This window comes from Phragmites australis, chromosome 5, assembly GCF_958298935.1.
Source record: "Phragmites australis chromosome 5, lpPhrAust1.1, whole genome shotgun sequence".
In the NCBI taxonomy this organism is placed as follows: Eukaryota; Viridiplantae; Streptophyta; class Magnoliopsida; order Poales; family Poaceae; genus Phragmites; species Phragmites australis.
Window position 1 is genome coordinate 29986479 of NC_084925.1, and position 18590 is coordinate 30005068.

The 18590-nt window shown below is 42.7% G+C and overlaps 4 protein-coding genes across 4 annotated transcripts; all 4 read right to left on the reverse strand.

Annotated features, from left to right (window-relative positions):
* Window positions 1–706: 706 nt before the first annotated feature.
* Window positions 707–4712, reverse strand: LOC133919180 (pentatricopeptide repeat-containing protein At5g65560-like). Its single transcript, XM_062363484.1, has 2 exons — window positions 1872–4712; window positions 707–1219 (listed from the first exon to the last, which is right to left on the reverse strand). Exon 1 carries the CDS (start codon window positions 4674–4676, stop codon window positions 2037–2039), a length of 2640 nt encoding a protein of 879 aa, XP_062219468.1. The 5' UTR covers window positions 4677–4712; the 3' UTR covers window positions 707–1219; window positions 1872–2036.
* Window positions 4713–4857: 145 nt separating this feature from the next.
* Window positions 4858–7793, reverse strand: LOC133919181 (uncharacterized). Its single transcript, XM_062363485.1, has 4 exons — window positions 7630–7793; window positions 7436–7538; window positions 5839–6225; window positions 4858–5203 (listed from the first exon to the last, which is right to left on the reverse strand). Exons 1-4 carry the CDS (start codon window positions 7725–7727, stop codon window positions 5075–5077), a joined length of 717 nt encoding a protein of 238 aa, XP_062219469.1. The 5' UTR covers window positions 7728–7793; the 3' UTR covers window positions 4858–5074.
* Window positions 7794–11833: 4040 nt separating this feature from the next.
* On the reverse strand, window positions 11834–13036 carry LOC133917566 (uncharacterized). The gene is made up of 3 exons (XM_062361447.1): window positions 12933–13036; window positions 12725–12803; window positions 11834–12637 (listed from the first exon to the last, which is right to left on the reverse strand). Exons 1-3 carry the CDS (start codon window positions 12936–12938, stop codon window positions 12123–12125), a joined length of 600 nt encoding a protein of 199 aa, XP_062217431.1. The 5' UTR covers window positions 12939–13036; the 3' UTR covers window positions 11834–12122.
* A 3691-nt stretch (window positions 13037–16727) lies between these two features.
* On the reverse strand, window positions 16728–17703 carry LOC133917567 (disease resistance protein RGA5-like). Its single transcript, XM_062361448.1, has 3 exons — window positions 17556–17703; window positions 17380–17461; window positions 16728–17291 (listed from the first exon to the last, which is right to left on the reverse strand). The coding sequence occupies exons 1-3, from the start codon at window positions 17559–17561 to the stop codon at window positions 16954–16956; spliced, it is 426 nt and encodes a 141-aa protein (XP_062217432.1). The 5' UTR covers window positions 17562–17703; the 3' UTR covers window positions 16728–16953.
* Between the last annotated feature and the right edge of the window lie 887 nt (window positions 17704–18590).

Genomic DNA, 18590 nt, shown 5'->3' on the forward strand with positions numbered 1-18590 from the left:
GGCGCCGCGGCCATCTTCCTCGCAGCAAAGTACGAGGATGACCCTGCCACGGTCAACCTCGGCACCGGGAAGCTCGCCGCCCTGACGCAGCACAGCTACACCAGAGTCCAGCCTTCGGTTCCTGCCGTCGGCCGTGGCAGCGTCCGCGGTGCTCGTCGCGAGGCCGATGCTGAACCCGCACGCTCCGCCGTGGAACAGCAGCCTGCGGGAGCTGACGGTCTACGGGCCTTCGGAGATGATGCACTGCGTGGCTGTCAAGTGCGAGATGGAGGCTAACCGGGATATTCCATTTTTGAGAAACAGCGAGATGAAGGAGATGTTCATGACCGTTCGATCGCGGCTTCCGGACGCAGACAGGATCAGCTTGTAATGGATCGCAGGGGGGCAGTGGCAGCGAAGCAAAAGAAGACGATAAAACGAAGGGCCAACAAATGGCACTTCCAGTTTAGAATTATTATCATAGACATTTGGTTAACATGCTAACAAGCAAGATATAGAAATAGATTAAACGAACATGGCTTGTATATATACATGATCCATCCATATTGATTATTGGAAGTATGTCATGTATTTCACTAGCCATTTGTTGGCGAGCAGTTCAGATTACGACAAATGAACATGTATGCTTGCAACATACAAGGTCAGTCATTACTCACCATCCTGGGATGGAATAGCTCAACCAATTCGTCAAACCAAACAAGCGAGCTAGGTTTGGAGAATGACCGGATGACCATTCACCATCTGGACCCAAATAAACAACCTATTAGTGGCCAAAATAGTAATCATTTAGTCAATTACATACAAATCACACTATATTGCTCTTTGGATTAGAACAAGAACAAAAGAATACGAATGTCCCAACACAAAAATTGTACAAGGCGAAAAAGGCTCCCCTGTTAGATATATGCATGCTGACAGCAGCAGTATGCTATGCAGACAATAATACCTTCCACCCACAAATGAAATCCAGGAAATGGCTCAACTACAAGTTCTGACATCAGATCACATCATTCAGAAGCTCATATTGTTGCAATGAACCCGTGAACATAAAACGAAATACTCAGATGAGCGAATATCACGGAACCATAGTGATCCTGGTATGGGCTTTAGTCAACTCTTGAAAGCTGTCAGCTTGCATGCATAAACACTCTGAAGTCCCACGTTAGGCTTCTCAGATCCTTCAGCAGCAGCATTCTCCAGAACTTCCACAATCACAGTTCTAACAAAAGAATATCATGTCAGTTTGATGATTTTGGAGAGGAAAAAAACTAATTTTCTGTTCATCTTCAAAACAAAATTAATAAATGCTCAAAAGAGGAACATTTTAGTAAAGTTTTATTGAAGCAAATGTTTCTACTTGAAAATTGTGTACCCTGCAAATAAAGAGTCCAAGGAGCGGTCTGGAGAACTCAAGAAACATGTGTCAAACTATGAATCAATGTTGCTTTTCAAGAAATGTACGAATTCATGCATCATTCCCACTCTATTCTCCATAGTGCTGGACCTTTATTGTCGTATTGCTTAGATGTCATGCAGCCATAGGCTACTTTGTGTTATTCGAATAGCCTTAAATATATTATGAGCTAAACGAGCCCATACTACTGTGTCAATTTTAGAAATGTTAAATTTGCACTCTATGTGCTACTAATATTTTTTTATCTCCCAGTGCAAAATGACAAAAAAAAAAGTAATGCCATTTCTGTGTGAGTCCACTGGGCAAGAGCTCCTCCAATAGTACCCCAAGTCATATATTATCAGTGACCACAGTGAAGCCCAATAAAATTTGGTATCACCTCACAACATAAAAATAACTGTTATTTGTATCTAATAACTTAGTCAGAAGCTTTCAACAGTAAGAATCAATTAAGTACCTTTCTGAGAGCATTAACTCTGTGTGTGTGCGCGCGCGCGCGTTCAATGATCCATGTTATATGCAATTCTTGTGCATATAGTCAACTTGCTCTTGAACGTGAGGCAAAGTCTGCATAACTGACAGAGAATTTGATGCAAGTTATGAAGGTGATCGTTGCAGCACATCATTCCCTGGTAGACAATTCCTTGGTAAGCATTTCATAAGTTTGACGACTTGGTCTGCAGTTCATCTGTTCTAATATGGACATCATGTCATGGCAGATATCTGAATGACCCTTTCTTATCAGGCCATCAATTATTACTTTCCACACAACTTCATCAGGATTGTAGTCTTTCCATCCAGAATCTCTGAATATTTCTTTAGCCCTATCTGCTTGTCCTTCAGCAGTAAGCCCAGATAGCAGACGCTGATAAGACATCAAGTTTGGTAAAAAACCATGTCCAATCATGGAGCAAAGTGATGCCCAAGCATCAGGATACATTCTCAATTTGCAAAAACAATTAACAAGAGCAGTGCATATATCTTCATTCAGAGGTAGATTATCTTCTTTCATACGAGAAACCAACGAAGTCACCTCATCCAATCTTCTATCTTCAGAAAACCCCTCCAGGATGGCCGAATAAGCTCTTGCACTGGTAGGAATACCATTCTTCTTCATTAGCTCAAACAATTCAAAGATATCAGCAAGCTCTATGATCTTCCACACACGAGTTGCTTTCAAAGGCACATGCTCTGCAAGCCTCCTCTGTAAAAGATGTCTAAGCAAGATCAAATAAGTAAAATAGTTTGGCATAGAAGCAACACTTGTCATGTGCTTCAAGATTGTGACTGCATGATCTATCTGTCCAGTACTTGTATACCCATCCATCAAAGTGTTATATGCCATTGCATCTACAGTAACCCCACTTTTGTTCATCTCCATCACAACATTTTCTGCTTCATCAAGTCTTCCTTCATTGCAGTACGCACGCACAGACGCAGTATAAGTGACTACATCGGGACTGCACCCCAGTGACACCATTTGGCCCCACATTCTTGTGGCTAATCCATAATTTCTCTCGCTGAAAAGCTTGTCAATTACAATTGTATAATTGACCGTTGAGGGCTTCACATCCTTTTGTAACATCTCATCTATAAAGGATAATCCTTCTTGAGATCCTTTCGTCTTGCATAGATTTTCAATGAAGGGACTGTATGTATAGGTATCTGCTGTGCAACCTGCTGAGATCATCTTTTCCAAAAATGTCCATGCGACATCGACTTTACCAGTCTTGCATAACCCATTTATCAGTGAATTGAACGTCACAGCATTAGGTATTATGCCTTTAGCTTCCAGGCCATCAAAAAGAGAGCAAGCTTGACCGATTTTCCCATCCTTGCACAGAGCATCAATCAACGTATTGTAAGTGTACTGATCAGCAACTAAACCATTTCCTTCCATCAAACAGAATAATCTGAAAGCACTCGCTATATGCCCATCCATGCATTGGCCTCGAATCAACAAATTGTATGTCACAACATCCGGATCTACTCCACACCCTCTCATCTTGTCCAACAAAGCCATTGCCTTGTACACCTTCCCCTCATTACAGAAGCCCCAAATCAACCCATTATATGTCCAAACATTCGGCTCGCACCCTTTCAATTTCATGGCCTCAAACATCCTCACTGCATCACTCATCCTCCCCTCCCTACAGTAAGCATTCACAACAGCAGTGCACGTCACAACACAGGGCGCTAAACCCTTGTCAAACATCTCCTCGAGCATTTTCTCGGCCTCCTCAACCATTCGCTCCCTACACCATAAATCGACCACAGCTGCATAAGCACGAGTGTTTGGTCTCCATCCCAACTCCTTCATCTTTTGCAGCATACAAAGCCCCTCCTCCCCCCTCCCCACCTCACACAGCCCCTTCACCAAGGCCACATACATGTGCATGTCCGGCTGCTCCATCTCCCTGAACAACTCCAGTGCCTCGTCGATCCTCCCAGCATCACAGAACCCCTCGATCAGCGCGGCGTAAGAGACTACATCCTGCGGGAACCCTCTCAGCGGCATTTTGTCGAACAGGTTGCGGGCCAACTCGGGCTGCTGCGTGCGGCTGTACCCAACGATCAGGGAGTTGAACGTGAACGCGTCGGGGCGCCAGCCAGAGCGGACCATGAGGCTGAGGTACCGGAGGGCGCGGCGGAGGTCGGCGCGGCGGCAGAGGGAGCGGATGAGGGCGTTGTAGGTGGCACCGGTGGGGGCAGGCGGGGATTGGCGGTGCATGTGGGCGAAGAGGCGGAGCATGAGCGGCGTCAGGGCGAAGCGGGAGAGGTGGGCGAGGAGGGAGCTGAAGGAGCGGTCGAAGAGCGGGCGGAGCGGCGGAGGGGAGAGGGAGTGGAGGCGGAGCATGATGGGGAGGGAGAGCGCAAGGAGGTGGCGAGAGGGCGCGGCGGCGCGGGCCACGGCGGCCGCGAGGAGAAGCGGGAGTGGGACTAGGAACGTGCGCGGCAGGGACGGGGCGAGCAGGGCCGGGAGGTGAGGGAGCGAGGGATGGAAGCGCCAGTCCGGGGAGGAGAGCACGGCGGCGAGGTGCGCGAGGAGCGCGGCGGGGGCAGGTGAGGGCGGAGGGGACGCCATGGGAGTCCTTTGGGGGAATGCCGGAGATGGATGAGCTGGGGGCGGCGGAGACCGGGTGTCGGATGGCATGTCAACAACTGGCGACGGACTTGCGGCGCGGCACCGTCGCCATTGTTGGCGTCGGGATCTCGTCGAGTTTGACCAAACCAGGCCCTCGTAAGCGAGAACGCTAGCCATCTGATAAACAAAAGGACCCTTCGAGAAATTTGCATGAATTCTGTGTAAACTTTGCCGAATTATGTGAGATCTCCTTAGAAAACTAGACCTCATACTCAAAGTTGAAGCTTTGCTTCAATGCCCTGCTCATTCCAGTTGGAACAAAAAAAAGGCTAAATTTTGATTACTGTCCGTCAAGACATTTCAAAGCTTTGTTCATTTCGCGTTCAACTGAAGAAGAGACAAAGTGTACTAGTACACCAGGCTTTGCTGTTGTAAAGAGACTGAGACTCATATTACAAACTTCGAAAGACCAGATCTTCCGCGATTCCAGCTCAAGAACATGCAAATTCATCCGAATCCAGCATGCAATGCTGACAAAGCTATAAGTCAGATAGTGCCGACAAGGCAGAATTTTGTCAGCCGTACAGTTCACGCCAGGGTTCCTGAACGATCGGTGATTTCTCGATCCCCCTCTCAAGGACAGTTTCTTTTGAGAACTCCAAGTTGATGTGCCGGGCCAAGTAGTCTCCTACGCATTGCAGCACCTGCAAGCACAATAGGAAGAACCTGGATGAGCCAGCAAACATTGCAATTTACAAGTTACAAGTAATAAAACCCGCATCCTTTCACAGGTGTTCAAAACTACAGCAGGACGCTTTTAGCATACAGGCTTCTACTGCTCGCTATGGGTGGCTGTGCATTGCCACACTACTTCAAACAATATCATAATTCAAAAAGTATAAAACTTCTAACATTGCATTACTAGATATACATATAAGAAACCATGCACTATACAAAATGACCTTAACAAAAATCATGATATATTGATATATTTACTTTCTATTTGGAAAGAAGAGAACTATAAAGGCAATGTAATCTACTGCGATATAAATCTATTAGAGAGTTGTATCTTAGTTGCAACCACAAATGCTTGGGAGGACCAAGATCACAGGTCAATCCATTTTAAAATTGTTACTTCATATGCTTAAGTATGTTTGGACTTGATCAGTAAAATTCTGACACTCGCCCATTTCAGTATGAACATAGTCTGCAGCCATCAAAAGAAAGGGGAAAAGGCAGAAGCAAAGAAAGGCAGAAATACAGGAAACTATCAATGCCATGAGCCTTGAATAAGGGTGAAGAATAATTCAATTAGGATCAACGTAATAGTCAGATATACCTCAAGATCGGAATCTGTAGAGCTTTTGCCTCGCTGCTGCCCACCAGAAGTGACAAGAAGAACTGTAGGCATCTTCAACACGCGCACCATTTCCAACAAACATAATATTGGCTCACTACGTATTTGTAAGGATGTAGGAGGTTTAGTAGTCCCGTCAACCAATGAGCGAGTAAAGTCCGTTGTTGCCCCTATTTTATCACTATAAAGTACAGGCGATGCTTTTGTTGCATGGTCCATTCCATCATGATAGCTTGACGATCTTGTGATGAATGGGACAATTAGAACTCGCTCAGTGGAGGTAGCTTCAGAAGAAATCAGTTGCAAAACCTCATTCATAGCACATGCCGCAAGAGGAGGTTTATAGTCTGGCAGAACAAAAACGGACACCTGGCAATAAATAACAGAGCTTGAACACAACAATTTTCTTATGGAGCGCAGAAGGAAAATAGGGCAGATCCAATATTAGTGGACAGGAATAGAAATGATCTTTCACATCATAACAAAATATAGTCAATTCTTCACTAGCAAATGATCCTCAAAGTAGACCAACAGCTCGACAGTATACAGCCCTTACAATTGTGTAATTTGGAAGCCATGGTACCTTACTAACAGCTGAATATCAGTCTAGAAAAGGACCGTATTGACAAAAACTAAAACATTGTTAGGAAAAGAAACATGAAACCAATAGACATAGGATACATGTTAAACTTCCCAAAACATTGCTGATTTCCTTATTCCATCTAATATAAACTCAAGCAAGACAACCAAAAAGTGTGAAACCCAGTAGGAAAGTGTCATTTTCCATTGGCGTAGATTGCCTCAAGTTGTGTCATCATTACCAGGCGATGTCAGTTTAATGTTGGTCAAATGTGATAAGTTGATCGAGATTTAAGAGTGAAAATCATGAAAAACAGAATTCTGTTATATTTGCTAAAACATATTTAGTACTGATGCATCAGGTAGACTATTGCAAGTAACGATGTAGACAAGAACAAAAACAAGGTTAGCATACACAACACGTTTATTGAGATCAGGTCAGGATGCAAGTTCACAGAAACAAGGACAAAGTGACACCTGTAACCTAGCTTCAGTTTATCAGTAATATGATTGAACTCAATCATGACAACATTGGATTTTGATGCGAAGGAAGATAGGTGAACCAAGCCTTCCTCTCTTTTCCACCAAGGAAGACCACTACTACCAAACACCCAACGAATGGAACATCTCCTAAGTTTCTGAACCCTGGCTCTTCCAGTAAGTTATATTCCTCAGGGAGTTCCACAAATCGTGATAGGGAGAGAGACGGTGCCCACCCTCCACGTACATTTTTCACTTTTCAATCTCCTGGCCTTGCTCCAAATTTCTAACTACAATATCATGTTGCAAAACCAGAAGGGACTTTCAAGGCGCAATAAAAACATAGTACTGTCCCCTAGCAAACTCCTCAAAGGAGACTACTCTTCCAGTTGCTTATTCTAGTAACCTTCAGCTCATCCAACAACAGAAACAACAAACCTCCCGTTCATTTAGCTAAATTTTAACTTGCACCACACAAATCGGATCGATGAGATGTGTAGAAAACCTCTTAGACCCTTACCTGAGGTGAGCCACTGGAATCCGAGAAGTTCACGAGCTCGCCAGACGCCTTCTCGCCGTCGAGGCCGTACTTACCGAGCGGGATCTCGAAGGGTGAGGAATCCCTGCAAGAAACATCCACCAGTTAAGGGGAAGTAAGCGGAAGCTGCGGGCTTTTGGGCAAGTTAGGTTAGGGTTTTGGGCGGGAGGAAAAACCTCGTGAGCCCCGGCGGCGGGCGGAGAGCGTCGGCGAGGGCTGATCCGTAGCCAGCGCCGTCGCGGACGATGACGAGCACCCTGAGTGCCACCCGCATGGCCGCTGGTCGCCGGCGCCGCAGATGAGATGATCGGAGAAAGTGAGGAGAGAGAGAGAGAGAGAGAGAGAGAGAGAACAGTGGAGGTGGAGCACAGCAGGCCGCAGCTACGAGGAGTCCAGGCCCTTCGAATACCGGGCCTTCTCCATTTCATGGGCCGCCACCCGTCGTTACGAATAACGATGGGCCGGATAGCACGTCAGGCTCCTTTCATCCTTTGTGCTTCTTTTTCCTCTTCTCCGCTAGTCGAACAGTTCCTAAAAAAGGAATTGTTAGGTACTTCAATTATCTTTTCATTACATTTCGTAAAACTACACTACATCTTAAAACTATCATATAACTATATTTTCTCTTCTATTTAATAAACCCATACTTATTTTATATCATTTTATCACAAAACTACACTGTTTTTGTTTAACTATCACAAAACTACATTTTTTTTCTCATATTTCACAAAACCGCATTTACTTTGCATCACTTAATCACAAAACTACACTTCTATTACTATAAACAAATCTGACAAGATGGGCTCACGCATCCTACTTTAGGCTTCGGCCCTCACAAACACCAATTTTTTTTCCTAAAAATTCAACTCACGTTAGATCGGTAGCTTCCAAGAGAAAGAGTCCAAATATCACGTATGATTTGCTAATTTGATAAGTAATTGTGACATAGCGTAGTAAGTCATGTTAGCAAACAGTGAGGGCTAGAGTTTGTAAGTATGACACATGAACCTGCCTTGTTAATCTGTTCATTAGTAACAGAATCGTACTTTTGTGATTAAGTGATGAAAAATAAGTGTGATTTTGTAAAATATGAGAGGAAAAAAATATAGTTTTGTAATAGTTAAACCAAAAGAAGTGTAGTTTTGTGATAAAGTAATATAAAGTAACTGTGATTTTTTAAAATAGAAAGAAAAATATATAATTTTGTAGTGTAGATTTACAAAATTTACTCATATATTTTACTAACCATGTCCTAGTAGTGTTGTTATACTTCATATGCCTGTTTTTTTTAAAAAAAAAAAGGGAAAGAAGATGCAGTGATGTGCTCCCTTATGCTGCTCGCCTAGGGTTTAACTTACCGATCGGCCGTCGGTTACTGAGCTCAGACGGTTATAAAAAATTCATGATTATCGTGATAATCACTCAAAATTCGGCTAAAATTCAGATAAAAATTATTTGCTAAAATTTAAAATTTGGTTAAAAATTTGTCAGAATCGCCTCTCGGTAACGATCGAATTGGATCGGTTACCGAGTGATTTTTTTTATTTATCGAGCAGTTTTCTCGAATTTTCTGCATTATCAAGAACCGCTCGGTTTTATCGGTAACTGCTTGGTTTTCTCGATTTATCGAACGATTTTCTCGATTTTTAGTGAAGTTCAACAAAAAACCAAAAAATAGTTTAATTTTGTAAAATCAATAACTAATTTATCTGAGCTTCAAATCAAGTGAAACAAACTTTATTAGTTTTCTTGTAACATGATCTACATGGTAAAAGTATTTATACTTATAAAAAAGTTGAAATTTTTCTATTAGAAAATGTATTTATTAAACCAAGTTAAATGCATAGTTTACTCTATGCTAATCCAAAAATCATGAAACTAATTTTGTTAGTCTTTTTACATGATCCTATGTCTTTTAAAAATACATGAACTCATGAATTAGTTATTGTAACATACATAATTGTATAAATGTGTTGCGACTAGATTAATTCATAACTGACCCATCACACCTCTAAAATTAGTAAAACTACTTTTATTAAGTTATTTATACTATGCTTTATGTAGAAAAAATAATAGTAGACATGAAAAAATTAATTACAGTACTGTTTCTTAACATATTCACTTTATGCTTGTGAACTTTGTAAAAATTATAAAGAAATTAATGAAACTCTAAATAAAGTGAAATCAATTTTAAAGATCCTCTTAAGATACATCCTACGCAAGAAAAATATATTTTTGTATGTTAAGCTTTTCTTTAATATAAATTAATAACTGAACCGCACGCTTCAACTTTTTTTTCAAACTTAGTCCCTATAGAATATGGTGCAAACTACATTATTTTTAATATTTTTTCATAAAAGATCTTAGAATTGTGTCCAATTTTTTTTATTTTTTAATTTAAGTTTAGTTACCATTCAGTTTTTGAAATCAGATCGAAACGGTAAAATTGATAACCGTCGATATATCGAACATGTGCTCGCCTCCTATCGTATTTGATGACGTTTTTATCGCTAGATATGTAGTCACCACTCGTCGTCACCCTATTTGCTCCATTTTCATCGCCCATGCTTTCAACCCCGCCCATCGTCCGCGGAGCCAGCGCCATCGCATCACCACACCAGTCTATCGCCAGTCTGGTCCTGCAGATTCTACTTTGTATTATGAACAAGGTTGTCAAGCTTGCATCAGAGAATATGTCAGGGAGATTCGAATTCGAGCGTGTGGTGATAGTGATTCGTACTAGCAGTGACATTTGCTAAGACTAACATTGATTTTTTTAACGAGAAAAGCTTTATTTTGAGATGAAATATGTTTTGATCTCTTCACTTAGCATAGTGCACTTAGCCATTATACATGAAAAAGAAAAAATAGAAAGGACTGAAAATTAGTGTGCATAAGCAACACCGATTTCTCAGTGCTTCATCTAACGAGCACGAAAATTTTGGTCGTTGAAACCCACTTGAATCATACCCCGTAGTTGGAGGATCTAGAATTAGGTGACCTGACAGCAAATGGACAAAACCCCGTGACTTGACTTCACCAATGGATAGGCACCGCCTCACTGACAAGTACTGAGTTTAAGGCTTTAAAAGTCCATCGAGAACACACTTCTAGATCATCATCAGTTGAAGAGCATCACTTTTTTATTTTAGAAAAGGCTCATTAGTCCATCACTGATTAATAGATTTTGGATGGCAGTCAAAATGTGCTAGTGCAGAGCCCCCCCCCCCCCAAGCATATTCCAAGTTTTCTACATTTTACATTTCGACCCATTGTAATTGTCTTTATGATTAAATCTAAACACAATCCTAATATAATTTTTTTTTAAGATTAATCAAGACAGAACAGCATATAGAGTTATTATCTTTACAGAGACTTAAACCTATAGAAAATCCTATATCATCATCTTTGATACGCACAGTTGATAAATAAATATCCATACTTTAAATAAGTATTTTTCTAATCAACTTTACCAATTATTGACAAGATCACTCAGATTTTAAGATCAAAGATCAATTTTTTTGAAAAAGGTTCAGAGATCAGATACATAAGCACAAAGTTCAGAGTTATGATTCTGCCTTTTCCCTAAAAAAAGGCAACAGAAATAAAAGTGAAGTGGTAACAATAACATATTGCGGTATGTACAAGAAAAATCTACAGTTAACGAGCACGAAAATTTTGGTCGTTGAAACCCACTTGAATCATACCCAGTAGTTGGAGGATCTAGAATTAGGTGACCTGACAGCAAATGGACAAAACCCCGTGACTTGACTTCACCAATGGATAGGCACCGCCTCACTGACAAGTACTGAATTAAGGCTTTAAAATTCCATCGAGAACACACTTCTAGATCATCATCAGTTGAAGAGGGAAGAGCATCACTTTTTTATTTTAGAAAAGGCTCATTAGTCCATCGCTGATTAATAATTTCACTAGCTGGGAGCCTTTATTGTTTGATATCTCGCCACCGCTGAGTATTTTAATCTCCGCTAGAAATTTGATTTTGGATGGCAGTCAAAATGCGCTAGTGCAGCACCCCCCCCCCCCCCAAAGCATATTCCAAGTTTTCTACATTTTACATTTCGACCCATTGTAATTGTCTTTATTAATCAAGACAGAACAGAACGTAGAGCTATTATTTTACCAGAGATTTGAACCTGTAGAAAATCCTGTATCATCATCTTTGATGCGCACAGTTGATGAATAAATATCCATACTTTAAATAAATATTTTTATTATCAACTTTACCAATTGTCGACAAAAACACTCAGATTTTAAGGTCAGAGATCAAATTTTTTGAAAAAGGTTCAGAGATCAGATACATAAGCACAAAGTTCAGAGTTATGATTCTGCCTTTTCACAAAAAAAATGCAACAGAAATAAAAGTGAAGTGCTAACTGCTGGTAACAATAACATATTGCTGTATGTACAGGTAAAATCTACAGTAACAGGTCGAATGCCACCACTTCGATCCATCCGACAGAAACATCTACAAATTTACAACCTTCCACACTTGCTAGAACAAATCAGAATGAAACCACAGACAACAAATCCATACATGGAGCAAACAGTCAATCAAGATTCAAGCAGCTGGCAGGTTCGATCCGCTGCGACACCTTTTGCATATCGCAACACCGTCGTCAATCATGGCATCACCAGAGTAGGAGAACTAGAGTATGGCACAGCTGTTGGTGTCGCTCTCACGGCGCGCCACCTCCTTGCTCCTCATGCTGGAGGAGGAATGGTCCATGGGTTGGTAGTCGTGCTTCTCCACCAGCGGCGAGTAGTTGGCCGGGTGGCTGCGCGCCACCGCGCGCGAGTAGCTGCTGATCCCGGTCCCATAGCCGTAGCCGCGCTCGACGGCGCCGCCCATCGGCGACGGGTGATAGTAGTTGTAGGCGTACGGGCTGGGTGCCGCGGCGTAGCTGTACTGCCACTGGTGGTGGTTATACGGCGACTGCGCGAGCATCGCCATCTGGGCCATCCCCTTGCTCCCCGGAGCGCCGGCGGCCGCGCGCGGGAGCGGAAGCGCCGTAACGAAGGTGTCCAGCGTCCTCAGCTCCACGATCTCCGCATTGCCCACCTTCTTCTTGAGCTTCTTGGTCAGCTTGTTCGAGTCCACGCCGTCGGCGATCACAAGCAGCAGGCTCTTGTCGCCGCCGGCCAGCGTCACGGACTCCACCCCTGCTCAAAATCAATCTCTGGCTGATAAGAACGAGTGAACGACAACTCGTGATCACAAGCACGACAAGAGCATGTAGCTAGGCATACCGCTGACCGCAGCTGCCACTTTCATGGCCTTCGCCCGGCACTTCTCGGATTTCGCATGCATCCGGATTATAATCTCCTTCTGAAATTCTTCCACAGATGCAGTAACAAGTTCATAAAACTGTGCTAGAATAGGCCAAAGAAAGAGAATATAAAGTACAAGTCGATCTGCAACAAGAAAAAACAGATGCTATCGAAAGAAGATGTTTACCCTCATGGCTCTGCTCTGCTGCTGTCTTTGGAGAGGTGCTCCAAAGAAAGCAATTAGGAGCTGCTATATACCTGTGGATGCTGGGAGAGGAAAGAAAAGTGGGATTCGCATCTTTTGACTTTGTGTTATAGTAATTTGCAGTTTATGATTTTTTGTCCGCTGGATCACGAATGGACGGACAGGGTTTGTGATACAGTACTGACAGGACAGTGTGCGGATCCAGAAAAGTGTGCGCCTTCTCTGAAGTACTGACAGGACAAAGGAGCCTGCCACATGTGGGAAGGCCTTGTTTAGTTGGTACTTGGTAGCCAAACAAAGCGTCATCATCGTTTAATAGAGCTCACAAGGTGAGATATTTAACTGATGACTTTGACCAAAAGACTTTGCCCGATCAATCATAATTATCTCGACCATTGGAGGCCCAAACAACACCATATAATCAAGGAGGACCACCTCCACCCATTAGCTTCTCTTGATGGGCAAGAACAAGTCCGCCGACCCTTCTTTTAGCTAACCTGCAAGGATTAATCAGTTGGTGAATGTTGAAGTCACTTAGACGGTGGCTCACAAATGAATATGACAGTTTAAATATATGGTTGTAACAGAGTTGTACACAAATGATTTGCACATGATGTTTTTCCCGACTAGAAAATGATTTTGCTAACTTATGAGCATTCATTGCTTACTAGTGAAGCAGGGAGCCAGGGACACGTGGTGGTGGTGTGCTGCCGCCGCTGGAAGGGAGGAGGGTTGCGGTGTCATGCAACCGCCAAAGTTATGGGCAGCGGGCAAGACGAAGGCAGCAAGCAGTGATTGATGCTCACCGTGGTTGCGCAAGCCTTTCTCTCCAGAGGCTGCCCGCATGACTTCATAGTCCCCTCTGAAGAAAAAACAGTACCATTTATTAGTAAAAGAGCACATACTTTTTATTGTTAGTGTCATCTATAATGTGCATCATCATACAATATATTACATCTGTCAAAGAAATTGTTTTATACTTGTTAGTTGTTGCAACTTGCTATTCTAAAATAGAATTTAGACAGCTTTAACCATGAATCCTTCTTTGACAGCAACTTTTGTTATCATACTTGTATTACAGTATTTGTGGTTTCTATTGCGCTTTTGTAAGATCCTCTTTGTAACATTTGCTTCCAATTATCTCTTTGGGCGTTGATGTTATGCATATAAACCACACAAAGACTCAGATCTCAACCTTGCAAATACGAGAAATATTTTTTTTTATCTCCAGCAGCTACTCTATTTTCTATTTTCTATCATTTTTTATCTCTCTTCAGATCTATAATCATCTTTTGTAAACAGTGTTATGGATCTCCATTCCTCCCGCAAAAATACCGATCCTCTCCTCCTCTCGTAAAATGCCCGCATCATTGTAGAGACCAAAACCGATGCTGCTGGAGCCAGATGCAAATGAGACCGTTCGACATTTGCACTGTATACAATGCTGTAGCGCTAGAAACCGATACTGCTGAAGGCTTAGGCTAGGGCGGGAGCGGTAAGAAGAAGAGTGGGTGGGGGGGGGGGAGGAGAAAGAGGTGGTGGTGTTCATGCTTTTCTGCCTCCTTCCTATCAGACGGTGAACATTCACCGCATGAGGGCCCCTTTATGTTATTTATGTTTTATTCCATTGTCTAAGAACATAGAGAGGGCCAAAAAAAAAAAAAAATTGTATGCAACTTGTTTGTAGTTGCTTTATCCAAAGTATTACACGTTGGACACAAACGGATAAGAGTCATATGGCAGCTATGCCGATATTCACACACGTTTGAAGGACAGTTTAAGATCGCGCAGTTCGATCGTACTATGCATAAAAGACAAGGATGAATACGTCATCAATACTATATACTAAGCGGGGAGGAATCGAAGCCCCTTCAGCACGCCGAGCACTGTAGCTCCTGTAGCAAGCCTATGCTAAGTGGGCTCACGCCTCGCATGCGTCGGTGCAGTGGCGGACCCAGGGCCCGGCGACCCTGGGCACCCGCCCGGGCTCCACCCCGACTCGCCTCTTTACTTCTATACAAGCTATAAGTAAATTCGTGATTTGGATCGGTCAAATTTTGGGCAAAACATAACTTGTACGGGCACGGTCTGTATTTAGCCCAGGCTCACTGAAATCTCTGGGTCCGCCACTGCGTCGGTGCGTGCTTCTGGACTCCTCTCTGCAGTGGGTGTTGGGACGCACACATGATTACTCCGATACCTGTGCTTACTGCCATATACTCGGCCATGGCTCACTAACGCAAGAGTAATACATGCTATGGTACATCAATCAACCAATCAAAACTGCTCACTGTATATATATACATATATATATATATACATATATACACATATATATACGTATATATACAAACACACACATATATATGTATATATACATACAAAGTTATTCCATTTAAAAAACAACAAAATATCTCGCTCATTTATTTCCTCATACACGTACATCCAGACAAAATCCAGTGTTTCCCTTCAGAAACTTTAGTCGTCGGCGGAAACTTTAGCCGCTAGCAAAAAAAAATGACCTCATTTTTAAATTAATACTTCTCCCATTTATTCCCTCATACACGTAGGACCAGATAAAATCTAGTCGTCGGACCAAAATTAGATTAAAAAATTCTAGATCTCCACTTCCCTCACCATTGATGATTCATACTTAAAAAACAGCAATGACAAAAAAAAAACAAATTAGATAAAAAGAATTACACCACTGTCAATTTAATAGCTTGATACATAAATGCCTGATAGAAAAAAATACATATTGATCCATAGACCTTGACGTATTAAATAAAAAAACTACAATCGCAACATTCCAATGAGTGTGGCTGTAAAAAAATAAATAAAAAAAGACCGATCATACCTCCAAAATACAACCTACAAATTACACAATATTTTAGTATTATATTTATTCGAGACGGACGCAGCAGCATAATATTTATTCGAGACGAACGTAGCAACGCGCTGTCATTCTGCCTAGTAGATAACTAGACTAGATAGGCGTGCATCTCGTTTGCCACTTGATTCCATGACTTGCCAAGGATTTGTAACACCCATAAGGCACGGCATGTGCGCACAGACCGGACAAGACTGCCGGTCGGCGGTGGTAAAACCAAACTATGAGCTGCACGGATGCAAGTTTTGTTTTCTCATGGCCATTGCGTCGATCTTAAACTTATTCAGTTAAATGAAAGATGTACTTGTACCATGCTAATGAGTAGTGTGAATTATATACTTGTTCCAATTCCCGAACACGTGCAGTAGATTTTCTTTGCAGGAGAAACAGAAAACATGCAGTACCTACCTATAACTGCGCACCGTTGCAGTTTGCCACTGAGCTTTTAAGGCATGTTTGTTTTAGTTACTTCTGACTTTTGTTTATGTTAGAAATTTAGAAGTTAAAAATTCAAACAAACGGATTATTGAAAAGTGATTTTTAACTTCTTTAGAAGTATATTTATAAGAAAACGAACTAGAAATTGAGAAGCTAACTGAGATTAATTTTTCTGAGAAGTAGTATGCTGAGAAGCTAAAAAAAATATTATAAAATCTAACCGCTAAAATTCAAAAGTAACTTTTCAGAAAAACCAAAATCACAACTTTTCAATAAGTTAGAAGCAGAGTCCAAATAAACTTAGTATTGTTCGGCGTCCCTCAGAAGCGTTCAGCACTGTGTAACACCTATGGTTTATTCAAGATAATACGTGTGTGTATAAGCCTATGCGGTTTTGCATTTCTCCAGCCGGGGCTGATCAATCGATTAAAGAGAGATCAAATCCAAGATAACAGTAAACTGGGATTCACATTTCACACCTCAATAGCTTCACAATCGACACCAGAGGCAAAGCATGTTACTACAAAATGAATGAAACGGGGGAAAACTAAGAAACAAGCCCCGATTTGAGAGACAAGCTAGCAGTATGAAACTGCTGTATGGGGAAAAAAAATAACATATCCACCTACAGAGCATAAGCATTACCTACACTAACGACACTAGTGGTACGTGGTGCTACATGATGGAACAGCTGTTGGGGTCAGCGGCAGCTGGGTAGTACTCGTGGTGCACGACGGCGGCGGCGTACGGCGGAGGGTGGTAGTACTCGTATGGCTGGTGATGGTAGTACTCCGACGCCGCTGGCGTGTAGCTGCTGGGCACCGGAGAGCTATAGTTTCCGTAGCCGCCGCCGCCCCCTCCCCTGCCGCTGTCATGCAGGGTCCGCAGCTCGACGATGTCGGCGTGGCCCAGCTTCCGGCGCAGGCGGGTGGTCAGGTAGTTGCAGTCGACGCCGTCGCCTACCACCAGCAGCAGGTCCCTGTCCTTCCCCGCCAGCGTCACCGACTCCACCCCTGCTCCATTGATCGCATGCAAGCATTGAGTACAACTACTTTGTTCGTGGAGAACAAACAGAGGAAAGTTAAGTTGCATCTCTCGTACCCTCGATTTCAGCTGCGATCTTCATGGCCTTGGAGTGGCCCTTCTCGGAGGAGTTCCCCTGCATCCGGATCACCATCTCCGTCTGCAGCAACAAGGAGAACAGCCCAATGAAACCTGAGCAAAATCTAGAGGTAAAAATTCCCGTCGCGAGACGAGATGCGCTTGTGTACACATACCCTCATGCTGGCGTCGTTGAGTAACAAGCAAATGATCAGCAGGAGCTAGCAAAGCTGGTCCGTGCAGAGCAGAGCAGCGTGTCGCTTTATATATGTCACAGAGGCTCAGACACGCACGAAAAATACAGCAACCGGTTCATTTCACGGCAATTACCTTGGCATTGTGCGTCTCCTTTACAAGTAGAGTACCGCCCACGATGAACAAAACCCGGCGTGGTAGTTCAGACTGCGATCTGGATGATATGAGCTACCATTTTTGAGCATTCAGAGTGATCTCGGCCTTTGGACGCAGAGAATCGGTTTGGTAGACGGCTGAGATTGCGCCAGGGATGATTTGAGAGACCTGCTGGTGGCAGCCTAGTCAAGATTGTGGGTAAGACCAGATGATCAGTTTAACAAATCTAGTGGAGGTTGGAAAATGGTTGCCATGTTGTCATCTAGTCAAGCCAACTTAGTCAGTCATCATCTAAAAAGAAGTTCATGAATCATCGAGGTGACGTGTTGATATCCCATAGGCTCTTTCGTGTCTTTGTTTTTGTAAGAAGAAAAGGATCATTCTTGATGCGGAGTAAGTTCGAAACTCCAGCTTTTTTCCATCTTGACCTGATGCAGGGGCGGATCCGCCAGAGTGGGGCTCAAGCCCCTACCTAGATGCACATCGAAACCCTCAAAGCCCTCCTCTCCCCTCTCAATTTTTGGGCGTGCAAGAGGAAAAAGAAGAAAAGATAAGGAGGAGAAGGAAGAGAAAGAAGAATAAAAGAGTCTCCTACTTTATAGTTCTAGATCCACCAATGATATAACATACGGTCATTAATTTGCCGCAAAGAAGACAAGACTCAATAGTGCTTGCGCGTTTTGATTTTGTCCTCTTGATAGTTGGAGAACTTTCTCACACGTGTTTTTTTTGTCAGGTTTCTTGTGAAATTGCTGATGTTGAATTTGTCTCAAACAAAAATGTTGCTGGAGTCTGATTCTGGTGGGCGAACTCCAAACTTTTTCCGGGAAAAGTGTGATAGAAACGTAAAGCCGGAAGTA

What these genes read in the sequence shown, in the direction of transcription:
- LOC133919180 (XM_062363484.1), bottom strand. Translation starts at nt 4,676, where the DNA reads ATGGCTAGCGTTCTCGCTTACGAGGGCCTGGTTTGGTCAAACTCGACG.
- LOC133919181 (XM_062363485.1), bottom strand. Translation starts at nt 7,727, where the DNA reads ATGCGGGTGGCACTCAGGGTGCTCGTCATCGTCCGCGACGGCGCTGGC. An exon ending in ATTCCAGTGGCTCACCTCAG is followed by an intron (nt 6,226 to 7,435) that starts GTAAGGGTCTAA and finishes ATTTATTGCCAG; the next exon opens with GTGTCCGTTTTTGTTCTGCC. An exon ending in CTACAGATTCCGATCTTGAG is followed by an intron (nt 5,204 to 5,838) that starts GTATATCTGACT and finishes TTGTGCTTGCAG; the next exon opens with GTGCTGCAATGCGTAGGAGA.
- LOC133917566 (XM_062361447.1), bottom strand. An exon ending in AGTGGCAGCTGCGGTCAGCG is followed by an intron (nt 12,638 to 12,724) that starts GTATGCCTAGCT and finishes GATTTTGAGCAG; the next exon opens with GGGTGGAGTCCGTGACGCTG.
- LOC133917567 (XM_062361448.1), bottom strand. An exon ending in GATCGCAGCTGAAATCGAGG is followed by an intron (nt 17,292 to 17,379) that starts GTACGAGAGATG and finishes TCAATGGAGCAG; the next exon opens with GGGTGGAGTCGGTGACGCTG.